Source organism: Squalius cephalus (assembly GCF_949319135.1).
Source record: "Squalius cephalus genome assembly, chromosome: 25".
Classification (NCBI taxonomy): Eukaryota; Metazoa; Chordata; class Actinopteri; order Cypriniformes; family Leuciscidae; genus Squalius; species Squalius cephalus.
In genome coordinates this window covers 18,212,747-18,232,544 of record NC_137146.1, presented here as the reverse complement: position 1 = coordinate 18,232,544, position 19,798 = coordinate 18,212,747, and the positions used below count along the sequence as shown (strand labels likewise).

Here is a 19,798-nt window from a genome sequence, read left to right as displayed (position 1 = left end):
ATGTGGCATCTATGTACATATCTATGGTTACCATCAATGGAAGAATAAAGAATTATACCAGCTCCCACCGCGGTGTACAGAGCTGAAGAAGTGTGGACTTATTTTGGCTTCTGGCACAAAGGAGATTGACAAAAATGCTGTTTGCAAAATAAGCCATGCCAAAACCAAATACTCAGGGAAAACATCGAATCTAAGAGCACACTTAACATCTCGGTGCCATCCACTCTGCTGTGGCAACGTTAAGCTGAATATTTAAATATGTGCTGTGAACTTTTATTGAGTAACACAACAAAAATGACGGTGAATAGGAAACAGCAGTTAAGAAAGCATCTGATCATAGCAATGTGGATATGTTTCCACGAGTTCTTCAATTCGACACTTATGTCAGTTACAACTCGCTATTATAAAGCAGTTCTTTCGACATGACATCACACCAGTTCAATCTTCAATTTCGTTAAATGGTGTTATGATGTTGGATGTTACATGGACTGATAAATGCAAATGTAGATCCCACTGTTCTGATGAAATGAAATAAACATTTTTTCTCAGGTTTTATGCATATGTATTCTTTATGACAGTTTTCCTAAAATTTGATCCCCTCACTAAAAAAGAAATAATATTGTAATATATTGTATTGTAAACCTTGTATTGTGATGCGGATTGTATCACCAGATTCTTGCCTATACACATCCCTAATGCACGTGTGCGCTATGATGGAAAGCAGTAATCTGAAAATATTCAACTTCACACAGGCCATTTTTCTCTATAGTAATGTAAGAAAGCAAAAAATATATATCTGGAGCTATGCCCCAGGGTGCATTTGTTTGTATTTGCATGCAGCAAACAAATAAAAGTAAGCATCTTGTTCCTTCCTCTGAGTCTGGGAGTCCCAGTGGTTGCTGTTGTCCTGTACCATGGCAGGCCGAAGATGAATAGATCTCTCCTCAAAGCAGCACGTGTAGCATCAGCACCTGTTAGTCTATTTCCCTTGGCTGCAGCCTCGTTCACTTACAACAACGCCATCATCCGCTCAATAACCATTGCCATTACATCAGGCCATTAGGGCATTAGTGTCACCCCCCAAAACACTTCCCTCGCTTCCTCTTCCATCCTTTTATCAGCGTGGCCAGGTCATGCATCACGCACGACAGCATTAAGCTCATTTGTACAAGCGAGAGTACCAGCATTCAGGGATGTGTTGCAATCTCTCTCTGCTGCTCTTTCTTCTGTTATCGAGCGACAGGGCCGGCAGACAGATCACATGCCACAGGGAATCCCACTTGGAGCGAGGAATAAAAGGAAGGATGAATGAATGAAAAGAATAGTTTTAAATCGAGTCGTCGGCAAATAAATCAACAAATATTCATTAATCCGAGGGAATCTTCTCATGTTAAGGGTTTTTAGCTATGCTTAGAATTGTTTGGAATCTGTGATTTCTACAAATTTAGCAGAAATCTTCCATACATCTTTCAAGGATCTGAAGACTTTCAGCTAAAAAAGAAAAAGGAAAAAAGGAAATCAACTCCCAGCATATTTTTTCTCAGATTTTCCCACAAATATACAAAAATATACAAATAAATAGTAGTTACTTGTGAGCTTGTGGGAGGGATGATGACAAGATGTGGGAATCTTGTCACTCTTGTTTTAGGAAATTATACAGCCTGATTACATTACTTCTGTATTTACGTCACTAACAAACTAAGTCTACTAATGGACAGTGGGCTGAAGACATTAGTAGTTGATTGAGTTGTAAATTTTGATTCTCACCCTATAAAAGCTAAGAGGGCAACTGAGGACTGTTGTGATTTATTCATATTATATGGCCGCACTGTTACATTCTTGATTCTGATTGACTGACAAATGTTCTAAGGTGTTTCTAACTGGGTGATTATGAAGTCTTACCCGCTTTACATTTCTAAATCACTTCACCTCAATTATTCCAGTTGTTTCAAAAATCCATACAGTCTACCCCAAAAAAAGAACATTGGTCAAGTAAATCAGGCCAAGGGAATCGGATAAAAGAGACAAAAATATTCAAACATTTTCTTTATTTGTCTGTTTAAAAAAGGGCTCAAGCGACCATAGGAGTTAATAATTAACTTGGTAGACGGTTAAAACCTCAGCAAGGTTTGCTTGTGGACAACTCAGAAGCTGAACCCTTCAGAGCGAAGCCTACCGCCAAATAACATTCAGAGACTCTACAATAATTTTAATCAAACAGAGTGGTCCTGACTGAAATTAGTTTGACCACAAGGTAAGCAACACTGGCCGGACCTGAACAACAATAAACACTCCATTGATGAGCACTTGTAAGGGGATTTAAAAATACTGTACATGAAACTCTCATTTAAATGGGGTACAGAGCAGAGACAAAGTACACAACTTCCATACTTGAGTAAAAGTACAGAAACTACTGGTCAAATTTTACTCCATTACACGTAAAAGTTGTAAAGACCAATACAGAAGTACTTGCTTTTAAAAGCACTTGAGAATCAAAAGTAAAAAGTAAATGTCAATGCATTGTTTTATTATTGTTGCATTGTTACAGTACCTTATGCCTCTGAAGCAACCTAGTGAATACACCTACCAGTAAGTACACTGTAAAGAGGTTGCTGTAAATTTTACAGTAACTTACTGGCAGCTGGATGCCAGTAAGTTACTGTAAAATGTTTTACAGTATTATTACTGTATTTTCACTTACAGTATACTGTACCATTTACTGTAATTGCATTTACAGTATTATTACTGTATTTTCATTTACAGTATTAGTATTGAGTTTTTTTTTTTTTTTTCATTTAAATTTTTATTTTATTTTTATGTTTACCCCACCCCCCAAAAAAATCACAATAACTCACAAACATTTGTCCTTATAATATTCTTTTTAATCGTTGAACATTTTGTTTTAGAAGTACAAATTACAAATCTTGACCTTTAAGGAGCCACTAGCTGAAGAAAAAAAAAGGCAACATCTCCAAAGTCCATAGAATTAATCTCCTGGTGACCATTTGTATCTGTAGCATGGCAAAAACGTACACACACTGAAAAGCAAAACAGGCCTTAAAACAATAAAATACAGTCAAAGTCAGTGTTGTGTCAAAGTCAAAGTTGACAAGCTCTCTGATGAGAAACACTGAGGGTTTCAGGCTGATGCTTTTCTTTGGACCTTTCCAGATTTCCATCTGATCTGTGCCTTTGGTGTTTGGTGCCATCAGGGTTGACTATCAGAATGAACCTGCAAACACAAGCAGGGAAAAATATATAATTTTTTCAGACCGGTGTTGGCAGAATTTTCCTTAACCCTCAAACTTGATGCTGCATGTACTTTGGCGTTAATAAAAGCACTACATCTGATTCTGAATCCACCTACAGTAGTGGTGGGGGAAAAATCAATTCTGTTCAGTGTCGCGATATTTTGCGCACGCAATTATATTGATACAGTAGCGCAAAGTATTCCAATATAGGTTATAAGGCTGTGACGGTGGCAGTTTTTTTTACCACTGCGGTGGTAATGGACCAACTACCTGCAGTGGTTGGGGGGTTATTATGAAAATTGAAATAAAAAATTTTAGTTTATTCGAGCAAAAAAGTCTTTATTTGAGCAATTCCGTCAAAGAAGCAATACAAAGCCTGTAAAGCATTCAAATACATATCAGTAAATATTAGAAACTTACATAATAGAAAAGTTAAATCTATAAAAAAAAAAAAACTTTCGTTTAATACTTCCACACAAAGACGTGTGATTCCACATGAAGCCATACCGCTCTGTGCTTTGAGAGGGATGACACGAGGAGGAAAGAGACCATCGATCTATTTTCTGATATCTTCATGTTTTCTACTTGTTGTAAAAGGAATGAAAAGTGAATTTAATCTTCCACAAGGGCAAGACATTTAAGCTGTTTGAAATTGCGCTGCCAAAGAGAGCGAAACTAAAAATCAAATAAACTTGACGCGCCGTACATGTCTAATAACAAGCACAAACTGTGTTGAAATGAATCTGACGTGCAAGTAAAAATGTAGGCTATCTGTCCTACAACTTTTTTCTACTTTACCACAGTAAAGAATGTGAATGTAATAGGCCTAAATAAAAGCGAACCAAGGAAGAAACGTTTATTATCCCCTTCGAAAATCGAGACGTAAGTGAAGATTTTGAGAAAAAAACAAGGTATTACATGCAGGGATGAGTCACAATTTTTGGATATTCGATTAGTTTATTTAATTATAGAATTATAGTATATCGAATAGGTTGTGTAATTATTCTCTAAAATAAAATCTCCATGTTTTTGGTGCTAATGCGGTGGTGACGCGTTCATATAATTACGTTCTGTAATAAGGTCCTGTGTCCTGAATGTTCAAGGACAAAGTTTTTGCACTAGCCTCCAGTAAATGTGTAGAAGATGTTCACAGATTTAATGTGACATTTGAAGTGAGTTGAGCAGTCTTATTTTTTGTAATGTCTTTGAATAATATGGGGGACATGAATCGCAATATATCACAGAATCGAATCGCAATACTTGCTGTATCGCAATGTTAGGAAGCGCAATAATATTGAATTGTGGCCCAAATATCGCAATACTATCGAATCATCAAATTTTTGCCAATTTCCACCCCTAACCTACAGGGATGGTATTACCCCATAATACATTACATTAAAATCATTAAAGCTTCATTCTTTTTCAATACATTCCTGTAGCTTAGATTTGCAGGGAATGGATAATTTAAATTAAACTTAAATACAATGTAAGTTGCTTTGGATAAAAGTGACTTCCAAATGCATGCATGTAAATGTAATGCAATGTAAAAAAAAAAAAATATATATATATATATATTTTGGTTTACCTGATTCTGCATTCGACAAAATAGACAGCTAATGCTGAAGAGTCGTCTGTTAGCAGTTGTAACTGGATGATGATTCTGCCCTTCATTGTCAGCATCCATGTTTTTGCTTTGAGAACAGACTCTCCTGAAACAGACAAAGTCACAGCAGCCTTTTAGTGTTATAGTTTACAGAAAAAAACTAAAATACAATAACAGAACTTATTACTAACAACAATAACATGTGGGGTGAAGATGAGGTAAGATATAATGTTGTATGGTGTTTATTGGTTTTAATCAATTAAACAACATTAAAAATATTAGTTAGCAAAACTTTGCTATATTGATAATGGTATATTGCTAACCCTTTCCTCCTCCTTCTCCTCTTTCCTCCTCCAACGTCAACCCGTTTTGTGTATTAGTGGAGAGCGTCAGCAGTGATGTACAGTCCGGAGGGAATGGCCGCTGCAAATTAAAAATAAAGAACAGAAAGAACATGTTTGCCTGCTTAACTAATGCATACTTCAGCTAAGTTAGTTGATGTCATCTTACTCACCTGTAGATGTTATCACCATTACGAAGGCAATCACAAAAAAGACTCCAAAATACACCTCCGACATTTCAGACGACATAATTCAGACCACAAACTTGAAAATAAAACAAAAGATGAAATTAACAATGGTGTTGGATAAAGGGTTAGTTTACTCAAAATTGTAAATTCTGTCACCATTTACTCACCCTCAACTTGTTCATAACTTCCATTAAATTATTTAATGTGCTGTATACAAAAGAAGATTTTAAAGAACATGAGCAACCAAACAGTTACTGGTCCCCATTGACATCCAAAGTATTTTTTCTATTATAGAAGTCCATGCGGACCAGCCACTATTTACCAACATTATTCAAAATATCTTATTTTATGTTCAGACGAAAGAACTTCATGCAGGTTTAGAACACGTTGTGGGCGAGTAAATGATGACATACATAATTTTCTGTTTAAGGTGTTCTACGTTATCCCTTTAACTTAGTTTTACTCAGTATTTACGTTGTACATCTGCCAAAAAGTTGTGAAAGAGGAGACAGAACATACCAAAGTTATGCTTCTCTGTTTAATAAGTTTACTTCGGCTAATTTAGGTGAAGTTGACCATAACGTTACATACCAGTTGATGTTATCACAATGAAAAGGCTCCAACACACTCCATCGTTGCAGATGGCATTATCCAGATCACAAACCTGAAAATAAATCATATAGGCCTACGTGAAAATATTGTTTAAAACCCGCACTTTAACAAGGGTTTCGTCTATCTCACTTTACCTCAGTATTTCACGTTGAGTTCGCTGTTAGCTCGGTTAACGTTACCGACGACTCCGCCCGCCTGATGAGCTAATTTGGGTTAAAGAGGCAGAGGAACACACAACCATTATTTTTTATAGTTTTAACTAAAGAATATTTCGGCTAATATAGGTGAACTTAACTTACTCACCAGTTAATATTATCACCGTGACAGCGACCCGGCCGACAGTCAGGAAAAAAGACAGTAATAAAGGCACCAAAAAACCATTCTGAGGACAGTCAGGAAAAAAAGGCACTAAAACCATTCAGACGAAAACAAAACGATACATCATGTTAGTTTGCTGTTAACATAAGTAAAAACATTTGAAAATGTTTGTTTTACATAAAATAGAAATTATATACTAACCTTTTTGGTGAGTTACATGATCATTTGTCCGTGCATTAACTGCCACTTCACCCCTCAAAAAAACACTTGAAAAGAAATCCCTCTTGCCATTGGTCAGTTTTTCGCGGGCAAGTTCACTACTGTAAATTGATTTACAGTAGTGAAGAATTACAGTAGTGACCCTATATTTTCCCATAATCCTTTGCTGTTTACAGTAACATACTGTATACATATTTTACAGTATCTTACTGTACATATTACAGTAAAATACTGTTCGAATTACAGAAATCCGTTACAGTGTAGTAACTGTGGAATTTAGAGCTTTTAGAATGTTACAAAACCTATAGAAATTAAACAACTGAATTGACAAAAAAGACATAATTTCTTCATAATTTCCATAATCGTCTTTTTTATTTTATTTAACACTCCTACCACCCCCACAAAAGAAGTACACATCTATGTGTATCCATTCATGCACATTTGAATCAAGTGGTCTGTAAATTAAAACTGTATTACTGACCAACAACAATACTGCTTTAGCAAAGAGCAAAACAGAAATACTTATTTGCTATGAAAACAAAACTTTCAAACCATTAGTTGTGACAACAATACTGTCTCTCACAGATCACTAGTAGAGAGAAATCGTACTAATCACCGAACTTCACAACACGTGACCCTACAAGAGGGATTACTGATAGAATATCAGACAAAAATCCAATCACGTTTTAGAGACGAAAAAAAAAAAATCATGCCCTGACTAACATTACTTTCTACTCAAGGACCTTCACAGAAATGTAATGGAGTAAAACATATTTGTCTTTCAAATGTAGTGAAGTTAAAGTAACAAGTTTCCAGAAAAAAATAATACTCAAGTAAAGTACAGAAAAAAGTAAAAAAAAAGTATACTAAAGACAAGTACAGTACTAAAGTAAGGGCCCTATTTTAACGGTCTGAAACGCAAGTATCAAGCGCAAAACGCAAGTAACTTTGTGGGCGGGTCTTGGGCGCTGTTGCTATTATACCGGCGGGATAAATTACTCTTGCGCCCGACGCAAATCTAAAATGGGTTGGTTTGAAGTAGCTTCATTATTCATAGGTGTGGTTTGGGCGTAACGTGAAATAAACCAATCAGAGCGACATCTCACATTCCCTTTAAGAGCAGGCGCGCTTGTTCTATAACGGCGGATTTGCCAGGCGCACGCGAGGAGCGGTTCACAGCCAAGGAGACCGACGTTCTCGTCAGGGAAGTTGGGGATGGAGAAACACACCCAAATTAACTTCGGTTAAACAGGCGCATGATAATTTGGGTAAATGTGTAAGCTAGATGTATGCTTTTATAAGCATCTATCTATCTATCTATCTATCTATCTATCTATCTATCTATCTATCTATCTATCTATCTATCTATCGTAATAATGTATGATTTGCAAAAATGAAAACCGCTGCGTCTGTGTGTAGATGAGAGAATCAAAGTGTATGCGCGTTGTGCACACTCTACATTGATTATGGCCAAGCATGCGCCCTTAAAATAGCATATGAATAACATGCGCAACGCGCCACTGACTTTAAACTAGTTTTTTTCGGTTAGTGGCGGAATTGTTTTCTAAACCTGCAAAATAGCATGAGGGAACGTTTGCGCCGGAACACGCCTCCTCTTTGCGCTGAACCGCCCCCGGGAGTGCAAGTGTATTTCTTAGTTAACCGACGTGCGTCTGTGGAGGGAAAAGTCCGCTGTGCGCCGGGTGCAAAATAGGAATGATACATGCGTCGGTGTACAAAGTCAGTCATTTGCGCTGGGTGCAAGATAGGGCCCTAAATGTACTTTGTTACTGTCCACCTCTTTTACAGAGACATTTTTATTGGTCATAACTAGCACAGACACTGGACAAAATTTAAGGCAAAAATTACACTTTTAGTGTGCATGTGACGACTTCCTGTGTTCAAGCACACTATCAAATGGAGTTACTTTAAAAGACTATGTTTTCGGTTCTACGTGTTTGTGTCAAAAGTGAATACTTTGAGCTTAAGAAACCAGTTCCATACACAGCATTTTATGTAAGTTCACGAGTTCACACTTACAAATAAGTCAGATAGAATAAATGCGTATTTGGCGTGCTGTCCGAGGAGAGGGCTCCGGGCTCGGTATTTGGCCCGAACCCAGAGTACTCCCCCCGTATTCCTGGCTGTGAAAGAACAAGCCAAGAGTGAGGAGTCGGGGTGGTGGAGGGATGCTGAAAACTGTCAAGGAAGTTAGGTGAGTTGACAGAGTGAATATATATATATGCTTCCTCTCATGCTGATAGGGTAGACATGGTAATTGTTTGATGAGTTGATTGATTGATTGATTGCTTGATTATTTGAACGTGCTCCTCCCGAACTTTGTTAATAAAACATCATATGTTAAAACGAACGGAAATTTGTAAACACAGTTATTCTCAATTAAGCTCTGGCATTCTCATGGCGATCAGTTGACATAAACTCAACCCAGACAGGGGATTGAAGGTCAACTCTTTGTCGAAAAGAAAAATCTGAATGACAGTCCGACTTTGACGTCTAGTGATCAAGAAGTGCAAATATTGAGTGTGCACATATACACTCACTCAGCTCACACACAAATGTGCATGTTTCTCAACCAAACTCTGTGAAAGTTTGGCTGTAACTGCAGCGAGGTGACAGGGAGGACTGTGATGCAGGCCGCCTTTGTGTCATGAAGAGGAATAAAGGATGAGCACTGCTCGCTGTCTCTGCTGCCACCTCTCACTCTTTTTTAGAAGCCGTTTCACTCTGCCTTTTCTTGGACTTCCAGCTGTCAGTCTGGTCTGTCCCCTCTTCTACTCTGTATGTAAGGGAAGTCAACTCAGGCTGTCTTTTTTTCCCTGTTTTGTCTTTCTCTCTTGGCTTGTCTGTCTGTCTTTCTCTTGCATATTCTTCCCTGTATTCCATACGAGATGGTTCTATCTCTTGCTGAGATGCTCAGTTGCTTTGGAATGCATTAATCCCACTCGCTTATGTTCAGGATATTGTGTCTGTTCCTTTTAAATCAAATGGCTTTGGGACAGGAAAAGCACTCATAAGTGCTGCACACTGTTGTATTTGTGTGGATGCCAGATGTTGACCTCATTCGCTCAGCGGTTTACGTGAAAGTGTGTTTTCCTCTGAAACCTTCAGCCCTTCACAACTCCCTTGCTGCACGTGTGTGCATGACAGAGATGGCCAGACAAATAAAAAAGGGGTTACATAGAGAAAATGAGGTGGAGGCAGCATGTTGAGAGAAAGATAGAAGAAACGCAACAGGGATTTGATGGCTTGTAGGAGAGAGAAGGGGCAAATGACAGCGAGTGAGAGGAAGTAATTGGTTTGGTTAAGACAGGGGTGACAGTATCAACAAGAGGGGCGAATGAAGATGATGGGCTGCAGTTTGAAAGCTCTGGCATTAGAAATGCTTTCACTAAACTTTCAATATCTTTCACCCCCAACACATCCCCCAATCCACCCCTTCTAAAACCTTAGATTCAAAAGTTGCCACAGCAGCACATCTGTCAGCACTTGTCAACTATAGACCATAGGCCTATAGTGATGGGAGGTGACAGGGGTTTATTTGAAATCCCATTTAAATCGGACACTGAGACTCACAAACCATGATCACTCACAACAGACTGAGCATACTGAACAGAGAGAGAGAGAGAGAGAGAGAGAGAGAGAGAGAGAGAGAGAGAGAGAGAGAGAGAGAGAGAGAAAGAGAGATTGAAAGAAAAGGGGAAACTGACACATGAGAAAAATCATTGTAAGAAGCAGGGAGTTTGTAAAAAAGAAAGAAAGAAAGAAAGAAAGAAAGAAAGAAAGAAAGAAAGAAAGAAAGAAAGAAAGAAAGAAAGAAAGAAAGAAAGAAAGATAATCATCTGAATGACTTTACATTACAATAAACAAAGAGATTTTGAACAATTACTTTTCACAAACATACAACACAAATATAGCATTGTTTTCCAATTAAAGTAATTGATTGTAAGAATTAAAGTAATTGAAATTAAGTGTTCAGGACTAACTGATCTTACATTTCTATAGAAGCCCATTTATGCCACATAAGAAAAAAAATCACACTTTAGTATATCTTGATGACGTCAAAGTTATGACAAAATATTTGACTCGTGTCATAATTCTGACTTTTAATCTTGTACTATGTCATAAATTTTATGCCATAATTATGACTTTTTATGTCATTTTTGGATTTACAAAAGCACTTTTTTTCTTATGTGTGCAGAAATGGGCTTCCATACAAATTGCACATAAAGCCTGACAAAAGACAATGAAAAGACAAACTCATGTAGATGTCTGAGTAGCTTCTTTTGATGCTCAACAATGCGTTTCAATGTTGATCCAGATAGCTCTGCAAACTTCTCTAAAAGTTCCCTTAAAGACTGCTGCTGTTGACCACTAGAGAATGAGACACCATATATCCTCCATAGTGTAACCCCTAGTTTTATGATGCAGAATCTCTTCTATAAGATATTGCATAGATATTTATTGTTTTGAGTAAAATTGATACAGTATACTCTGTGCTTGCAGTGGTTAAGCAATTGATGAGCAGTTACTGAAGCCTCATCTGTGTGATCCTGAAGCCCTCTAGTGGCACAACAATGTCATTGCATTGCATACAAAGTAGATGTTAATATTAATAAGTACATTCAATCTAACATGTAAAACATTAATAGATGTAAACTCATTTTTTAAATATACAACTCTTGTTAAAAGTAGTAAAAAATTTTTTTACCGGAGCATACCATAGTGTTGTAAATGTTTCATACTATATATCATATTATTCATTAACATGAACTTTGACCTTCTCTTCCTCTCACAGCACATAAATAATGACCATATCCATGGAGAAAAGAAGGAGTTTGTGTGTCGCTGGGAGGAATGTTCAAGAGAGCAAAAACCCTTTAAGGCCCAGTACATGCTGGTGGTGCACATGCGCAGACATACAGGAGAGAAGCCTCATAAATGCACGGTGAGAATTACATTAAATACATTTGGTATCTTTTTTGTTTTTAGACACTCATTTCAATAGGTAGAACAGCTTTTGATCTGAAAAAGTTTTTTCTACGAACCTACCTGCTGCAAAAGCCTTGGCCTGTCTAGAACAAATCAATGCAACTGTGTGTCCTTTTCTCTGTCAGTTTGAAGGCTGTTCAAAGGCCTACTCCAGACTAGAGAATCTGAAGACACATTTGCGGTCACACACAGGAGAGAAGCCATATGTGTGTGAACATGAAGGTTGCAACAAAGCGTTTTCCAATGCGTCCGACCGAGCCAAACACCAGAATCGCACACACTCCAATGAGGTAAATTCACACACATGAGTGTACCAAGCAAAACGCCTGCTTCTAACACTGTCAGGTTTCGGACAAGTATGTTCCTCTTCTTATGAACTTCTTATGTTCCTGGTCTTATGGTGAACAATTCACCTATTGATCCACCTCTGAAACAACTTTCAATTTTCGCTAACATCACCATGCCATTTTATTTTTCAGCCCATCCAACTTCCTTTCATATAACGATCACGACCAGCTAGCTCCTCTCTGAATGCGATAAATTCTTGATGGATAAAATGAGGTCCCATCCTACATAATTTTCTCACTGAATATTCTTTTTACTCAAAATACATCACATCTCTGAAGTAGAATGGGTTGTGACTATATCATTCATGTTGACTTTGTTTTAAGTTGAATATTTCTATATGATGCCCATGCTCCCTCTCTCTTTACTTATCTTAGAAACCCTATGTCTGTAAAATCCCTGGTTGCACTAAGCGATACACTGACCCCAGCTCTTTACGGAAACATGTTAAGACTGTACATGGTCCTGAAGCCCACGTCACCAAGAAACAGCGTGGGGATACATACCCACGACCCCCACCTCAGCCACGGGAACCTGGAGGTAATGGACAAAGCCGGTCACCAGGACAACTGCCTCTCGGAGCGATCACGGACCAACGGGAGTATAACCAAGCTACCTCGAAACAGGATGAATGTCTACAAGTGAAGTCAATCAAAACAGAAAAACCCATGGTAAGCTTCCTTCCATGTAAAAAAAAAAAAAACCTTACAAAAAGGAATGGTTTGCTATACTTATGCTAAAGTTTCATCTCCAAAAATGTAAAATAAATAAACTGAAATCTAACCTTTTATGTCCTTTTGACCATGTACAAGCTAGAAAGTTTCAGGAGTATTCCTGTATTTAAATACAGAAGTGAATCCCCTAAATTATCATTCTGTGTGTGTACAGAACACACTCCTGTGATGATTAACACCGTGGTAACCATAGTAATGTTCTGGCGTCTCACATGTTTGGATCCGCTATATTTGAGCAAAGTAATATTACAGTAACCAAAGAATCGTTATGTTTTGAACTTTTAACTAAAACACTGTCAACAGAGGCCTTATTTCCAATATAAAGCATTTGGATTTATTTTGGTTTATTATAGGCTTATTCATGTCTGCTATTGTTTAGCAAGATCTGGCAACATGAATGAGTCAAGCGTAGTACCTATTTCTCTGTGATGTTCTTGCTGAGCGCATACAGAAGAGAGAAATATCTCTGATGCGCATTTAAATATGTCATTAAAAACTAGTTGTTCGGTTCCGTACACACTGCGTAGAAGTGTTGTCACTACCTGCATTTTTTCGGGAGTTCATACGGTTGTAGAATGCAGTTGTCACTCCCGTAAATTTCTGAACTGTGTGGGTATACATAACGGGATTAAGCATTAAAGAGGTGAAGTGACAACCAAATTTAACTGCAGTGTGTATGTGGCCTTTGTCTTACAAATGTTTACTTCAAAACTGATGTCTTTACCCCTTCCATTCCTGGTTTCATAGCTGCTCAGCTAATACTTGCTTATAGCCAGCTACATTTTGCCTTGCATGTGCAAATAAATAACTGAATATCTTTTTTGTCCACTACCACACGCATTACTTTTCCTCTCTTAATAAGGACAGTGGGTGATCAGGTGAGAATGGTGATGTTATTATAGGTCTGATCTTTTCTCTTTTTATTACTCATTCTATCCTTTGAAGTCTGGACCATCTGGATCAGTTTTGGCTATTCATTCAGTCATCGGTCAACAGCATCATGTCATCTCTTACATATTTTAACACTGAATGTAAAAATATTTATTTGTTTTTTATTTAAAGCATGGTGCATACTTTGTTGTCATAATATTGTTGCCTATGGTCACATGAGTATTATATCAGCTTGCATGACAAAGCTACCTCTAGTAACTGTTTATGTATTTGGCTCTGGAACTCTGTTGCCGTTTTAAATCAGTGAGCTGTGACTGCACTTGTGGTTTCATTGTGTTCTGGATCTTTGTACAGCTCTAGGTTGAGAAAACGCAATCGCAAATCGCAAAGAAAAATACAAGCTTTCTTACACCACTACTAACAAGATAGCCAGTTCTTTAGCAGCCACTATCCATTTGCAACACACACAAAAAACAACCTAATTAGGACCCAACAGCTCTACAGGGAGACCATTGTTCATGTGCCCTGTTTTCTGAAAATGGGGCAAACAAGCTTACCTCTACTCCCACTGTTGGTCATTTAGTTCTGATATTGGCAGCTGGTGAGCATGAGGGAACCTGTTTCTCACACGTCTGTGATTCACTTTAGTTTACATTCCATGCTGACATAGAGATGAAATTGATTCAAATACAGTTTTATGTAAACTGAGAAAGAAGAAATTGTGTAGAATTATTGCTCACATTAACCATATACTCTTACAGAAGTCTTCAATCCTGCTCCAGGAGACCCACTGTTCTGGAGAGTTTAGCTCCAATCCTAATCAAACACACCAGATAAACACACCAGATAAACCAGATAATTAAGGTCTTCAGGAAATTACAAGCAGGTGTGTTGAAGCAGGTTGGAAATAAACTTTGCAGGACAGTGGTCTCCAGGGGCAGGGGTGAAGACATCTGCTCTAATAGGTCTTGTTATATGGCTGAGTGCGAGGAATTTTCTCAACATTGCATTTCATTCTCCTCATTGCATTCATCTGTTTCACCTATAGAAAATGTGCCAAAATATCAGGATTGTTACATTTTTGTCATAAATTTAACATTTTAAAAATGTTCTCTTCTTTCTTCCTCTCTTAGACGTCTCAGCCAAGCCCTGGCAGTCAGTCTTCATGCGGCAGTGACCAGTCCACCGGCGGCCCCCATATCGGCCGTGGAGTCCAGCTTGCTGTAAACAGCATTGGGCTTTTGGGGGAGGTGGCAGTGCTTGAGGACCAGGAAAAAGAAGAGGAGGAAGAGGAGGAGGAAGGAGAGAGAGAGGAGGAGGATGCCCCCATTATGGACTCTACAGTATCCACTGCAACAGCCACGACGGCAACACTAGCTTTGCAGACACGCCGAAGTGTAGGACGGCCCCTACGCTGGATGGAACATGTTAAGATGGAGAGGTTAAGGCAGGTGAATGGAGCTGTGCCTAGGCTAGGACATCTGTCCCCAACACCACCCCCTAAAGGCCAGGCCCTGCCTGCCCTCACTGGAAAGGGTAAGTCTTACTTTCAGAGATTTGTCAACATACCAAACTCTACAAATTTAAGTGCAGACCACCAGGTGTTCTTATAATCTTTTAAACTTAAAGGATTAATTTATCCAAAAATGAAACTTCTGTCATCACCCTTATGTCGTTTTCATGACTTGTTCTTCTTCTGCGGAACATAAAAGAAGATATTTTGAAGGTTTGGAATGATGTGAGGGTGAGTACAGTTTGACAGAAGTTTTCTTTTTGGGTGAACGTACCCATTTGTGTCTAAATGTGACTATAATGGCATAACAATGATAACATTCAACCTCTTCTAACAAGAGTATCTCTCATTATTAGGTTCATGCCTTGGTAGGAGTAGTTCTGGAGTGGGGGTGCTCCAGCTTTCTCCACGTCCTGAGCCGTCCAACACAGAGCTGACAGTTTTGAGTTTGCTGCATGAACGGCGGGACAGCAGTGGTAGCAACACCAGCTCGGCCTACCTAAGCAGCAGCCGTCGCTCCTCTGGCATCTCCCCCTGCTTCTCCAGCCGCCGATCTAGCCAGGCCTCGCAGTCTGAGCACAGCCATCATCGGCGTATCCACAATCTCAGTGCCACTGATTCATATGACCCTATCTCCACTGATGCCTCCCGACGCTCCAGTGAAGCCAGCCAGTGTGGAGGTGGAGGAGGAAGTTCAGTTGGGATGATGTACGGTGGAAGCTGGGGTGTTGGAAGTGGAGGTATCGGAGGAACTGGAATGGGAGCAAGAGGTGGTTTGAACCTCACTCCAGCTCAACACTATCACCTGAAGGCCAAATATGCAGCTGCTACAGGTGGGCCTCCTCCCACACCCTTGCCCAACATGGAGCAAATGAGTCTAAAGACTCGCCTGACTTTGATGGGAGATGGACAGAACACAGGCCAGCTTACACTACCACCACTGGTCAGGCCACGTCGCTGTAGTGATGGTATGCACAACTTACAAGGCAGTCAAGCAGTGTATCAACGGAGAGGACTGTACCCTGGTGAAGGTCCAGGGAATAGCGATCGAAGAGCCAGTGACCCTGTGCGCCCACGGGATCCTAGTGCTTTCGGCTTGCCACAGGTACAGCGTTTTAGCAGTCTAAACAACATGAATTCATTACCCCATCTTGCTAGTAATCATTACTCAGATGGAGAAGATCACAGTCTAAGTCTGCAGAACTATACCTGCCAAGTAGGTAGCTTTCAGAAGAGTCTACACTCTCCATGCCCTCCTAGCATCATGGAGCAATCAGCACTTGAGGAATTGGCCATGGACCAGGATGGTCTTTTGTTACATGTTAATGAAGTCATCCTACCAGATGATTTGGTACAGTATCTCCATTCTCAAGATCAGGAATTGGCTCACAACCATAGCAGTGATTCCAGTCCCCATAGATCCAGTTTTGACCAGGGTATTGCAGACAGCCAGAACTTTCTCAGCCCGCAACAGGAAGAGGCTGAAGGGGAAGACACTAGTAAAGATGTAATGCCTATCCAGTGGAATGAAGTGAGCTCTGGTAGTGCTGATTTTACTCCACCCAGGCAGCAATCTCAGAGGTGCGAAAGATGGTCAGACCAGAGTGGCATTGTTAGCAACCCCTTTAGTCGATTTGGAAACATGATTGTGCAGCAACAACTGCATACAGATTTCATAGATCAACACTTAAGTCTTCAAAGAGACATGACAGGTATGAGCTACAGGTGCAGACATCCAGAGCAGCATCAACAAATTGCAAAACCAGCCCAACAGCAGTCCAAGATTAATCCAGGCATTAAGATTGAGTCTTCCTCAACATCCCAACTGGAATCAAGGCACAATAACTTTGGTCGACCAGACTTCTCTCATATCTATTTGGGGCCCATCCGCCCTAGCTGTGCCCAGCAGACAACTATATCCCAAACTCACCTCCAGCAAAATCACACAACACATCAAATCAGCGGTAACCTTTTGTTGCAAAGACAAGCAAACTGCAGCTTGTCCTCGGCAACACTACTGCCCCACCAGCCCCAGCCTCCTATGACCCACCCACCTGTCAATAGTGGCCGTAGAGGCTTATATCACCCACAGTTCTACTCCACTCAGCATGTAAGCAACAGTCAAAATGCACATTCATGCCTGCAGCAAAGCTCAAGAAATGGAAATGGCACCAATTGCTCCCTTACAAATCAGGTTTCAGGGCTGAAGCTTGAGGCAGATGATCACCTTCAAACTAGCACTTGCTCTTCCTTTCAGCAACAACAGCCAGTGTTTATTGCTGAGTGTTTTGACACAAAAGAGTCCAAAACTTCATCTTCTCACAACATAGCACAGTCATGTCTAATGGAGTCCTTGACAGAAGAGACAGAAACACCTTCTGAGGCTCTTCTGTCCCCTGGGGTTGATCAGGTTACCAGCACGGTAGAAGGAAGCCCAGGTGTCCTAGATAATATGGGTTTAGATATTTGTTCCATCATTGAGGATGGCTTTGAGCAGGGTAGTGTGGTGTCTGACATAATCAGTCCTAGTTTTCTCCAGGGTCTGTCTCGGACTTCCTCTCGACTGACTACTCGTGTTTCTGCTACATTTCACAGCATGCATCCAGGCACTAACAACATGGCTATAGGTGACATGAGCTCCCTCCTTACCACCCTCGCAGAAGAGAGTAAATTTCTGGCTATTATGCAGTAGTCTGTGAATTCCTCCTCCAAAAAATAAAAAATAAAACCGTAACTATGTTATAGATAAGATACATATAACAGACATATGCATGTAATGTTTAAATGTGGTATGAGAAAAAAAAAAGTACTTACTTTATACTCATTAAAATAGTTTAATAGGCAATGTTGACAAAGAGTTTACAATCTACTTTAAAGTTGTCTCATCGTCCTAGAGGCAATGACCAATAAAACCATATAGATACATATATAGAGGCTATTTTTTTTTCTTTTATACATATAATGATGACAGGAGACACTTTCCATCACATTGAAAAATTATTCTATGTGTTGTTGTTGCTGTATGTTTTTTTTGTACACTGTTGCTACAAGTGCATGCTATTTTTCTTATCAAGTGTACTCAGTGTCCACTAAATTGAGTAGGTTAACTCATGTATTGTGTACCTTTATTTTAGAGTGCATTGCATACTTCAAAAACAGTGTTGAATACAGACAGACTTAACTGTCAACAGGTCAAGACAGGGTCAAATATCACTCTTAACAAGCCCAAGTGTCATATTTGGATTATTCTAATTGTCTTTTTAAGTGTCTTAAATCAATGATGTTTCAGTGATTTCTTAAGTACCAAATGTTGTTTTGATCAATTTTTTCCCAACATGGCAAGTAAGAGGGACCATTTTGTTGTATAAGTGTGGAGCAAAATGCTAACTGAGAGCTGAATGCAAACTGAGAGCTGATAACTCAGTACCTTGATTATATTAATTGTATCTTTGTAAATAAATGTTTTTTTTTTCTTTTTTTTATACTGTAAATATCATCATTTTGATCATATTGTAAATGACTGGTGCTGACGTTAGGCAGTGTGTTATGTGATAATTGTGGAAAAAACATTGTGGTCATTTTAGTCAATCTCAATATAATTATTGCACAAAGATTTTTTAGTTTGTGGCCAAAGGGTGTTGAAAGCATCGGTGTCAATTCATGTTTAAATTTATCTAAATATATCAGTAATTTTATTTGTTTCTTTGTCTCAGTTGTGTGCTGTGTGCATCTATAGTGAGATATCATGTATGCTGTTTAGATCAACCTGTTTTTACTACCCATTTATGATTTAATTAGCGAAATTAAGATGTATAAACACCAAGACACATCAAGCTCCACTACAAGAGCTAAGAGACTTTTCAGCAGTATTAAAACTACCCTGCAGTTTCTAAACTGCATGTACAGCTTTTTAAAATGTGTACTCTAATAATTAGGTTCTGGTTTTTTTTTTTTTTTTACAGTTATTTGAACTTTTTCTGTAGTTGTGTGTCAGTGTTTTGAACATAAAAGTGGTATGACCCATTCCCAAATGAAAGGACTAAAGGGTTTGAGCCTAAGGTATGTGCCTTATTAATGCCTTTCCATACAAAATAATCACTGCCAAAAATAAAATGTGTATGGAAAGAGTCCTATGACTTTACATGTTACATGAAACATTAAAAATGATATTCTGTTGGTTGGGCATTGAGAAATGTAACATGTATAAACAATGTTGGTTGCTTTGTTGTTGTTGGTTTTTTTTAAAATAATTATTTGTTTTGTTTTGTTTTGTTTTTTCATGCTTGTAAATACATATTCATTCTGTAAACTGTAGTCAAGAGTTTAGGTGGCATCAGGGGTCAGAAATAGTATAAGTATCCTACTCTATAAAGCAGGAGTCCCTGTGCCCTCTCATTAAACAGAGATCAAAATGGAGTTGTGGTGCCTAGCACCGTCAGACTGGGAAGTTTTTGCAAAGTCTCATTGTTCATTTTATATCAGATTACAACAAATGTTTGTATGGTTTTAATAAAAAATATATATAAAATGCTTGTCTCTAAATTGTGCCTTTATGCTTAAAAAAATGTTACTAGGACACGATTTGCTATTAATGTTTTAAAGTAGTTACAGTAAAACACAATATTAGTGAGTGATAGGCTACTAAACGGTGCTTAAATATTTAATATGGCTGTTTATAATGCAATGCTATTTTCTCTGCCAATGAGCTCATGAGTTAATGCTTCACATCAGTTCTAACATCCATGTGCAGTGCAATAGAGTAACATTCTGAAG

At 38.7% G+C, this 19,798-nt stretch overlaps 1 protein-coding gene across 1 annotated transcript in view; it reads left to right on the top strand.

The window, feature by feature from the left end:
• The window catches only part of gli3 (GLI family zinc finger 3), a 229,328-nt gene extending 209,794 nt beyond the window's left edge, over positions 1 to 19,534 (top strand). The window contains exons 11-15 of the mRNA XM_079862906.1: positions 11,349 to 11,498; positions 11,668 to 11,832; positions 12,265 to 12,558; positions 14,646 to 15,048; positions 15,382 to 19,534. Coding sequence (XP_079719032.1) covers positions 11,349 to 11,498; positions 11,668 to 11,832; positions 12,265 to 12,558; positions 14,646 to 15,048; positions 15,382 to 17,717 — 3,348 coding nt within the window. The 3' untranslated portion in view covers positions 17,718 to 19,534. The remainder of the gene's footprint in view (positions 1 to 11,348; positions 11,499 to 11,667; positions 11,833 to 12,264; positions 12,559 to 14,645; positions 15,049 to 15,381) is intronic.
• The last annotated feature ends 264 nt before the right edge of the window (positions 19,535 to 19,798 follow it).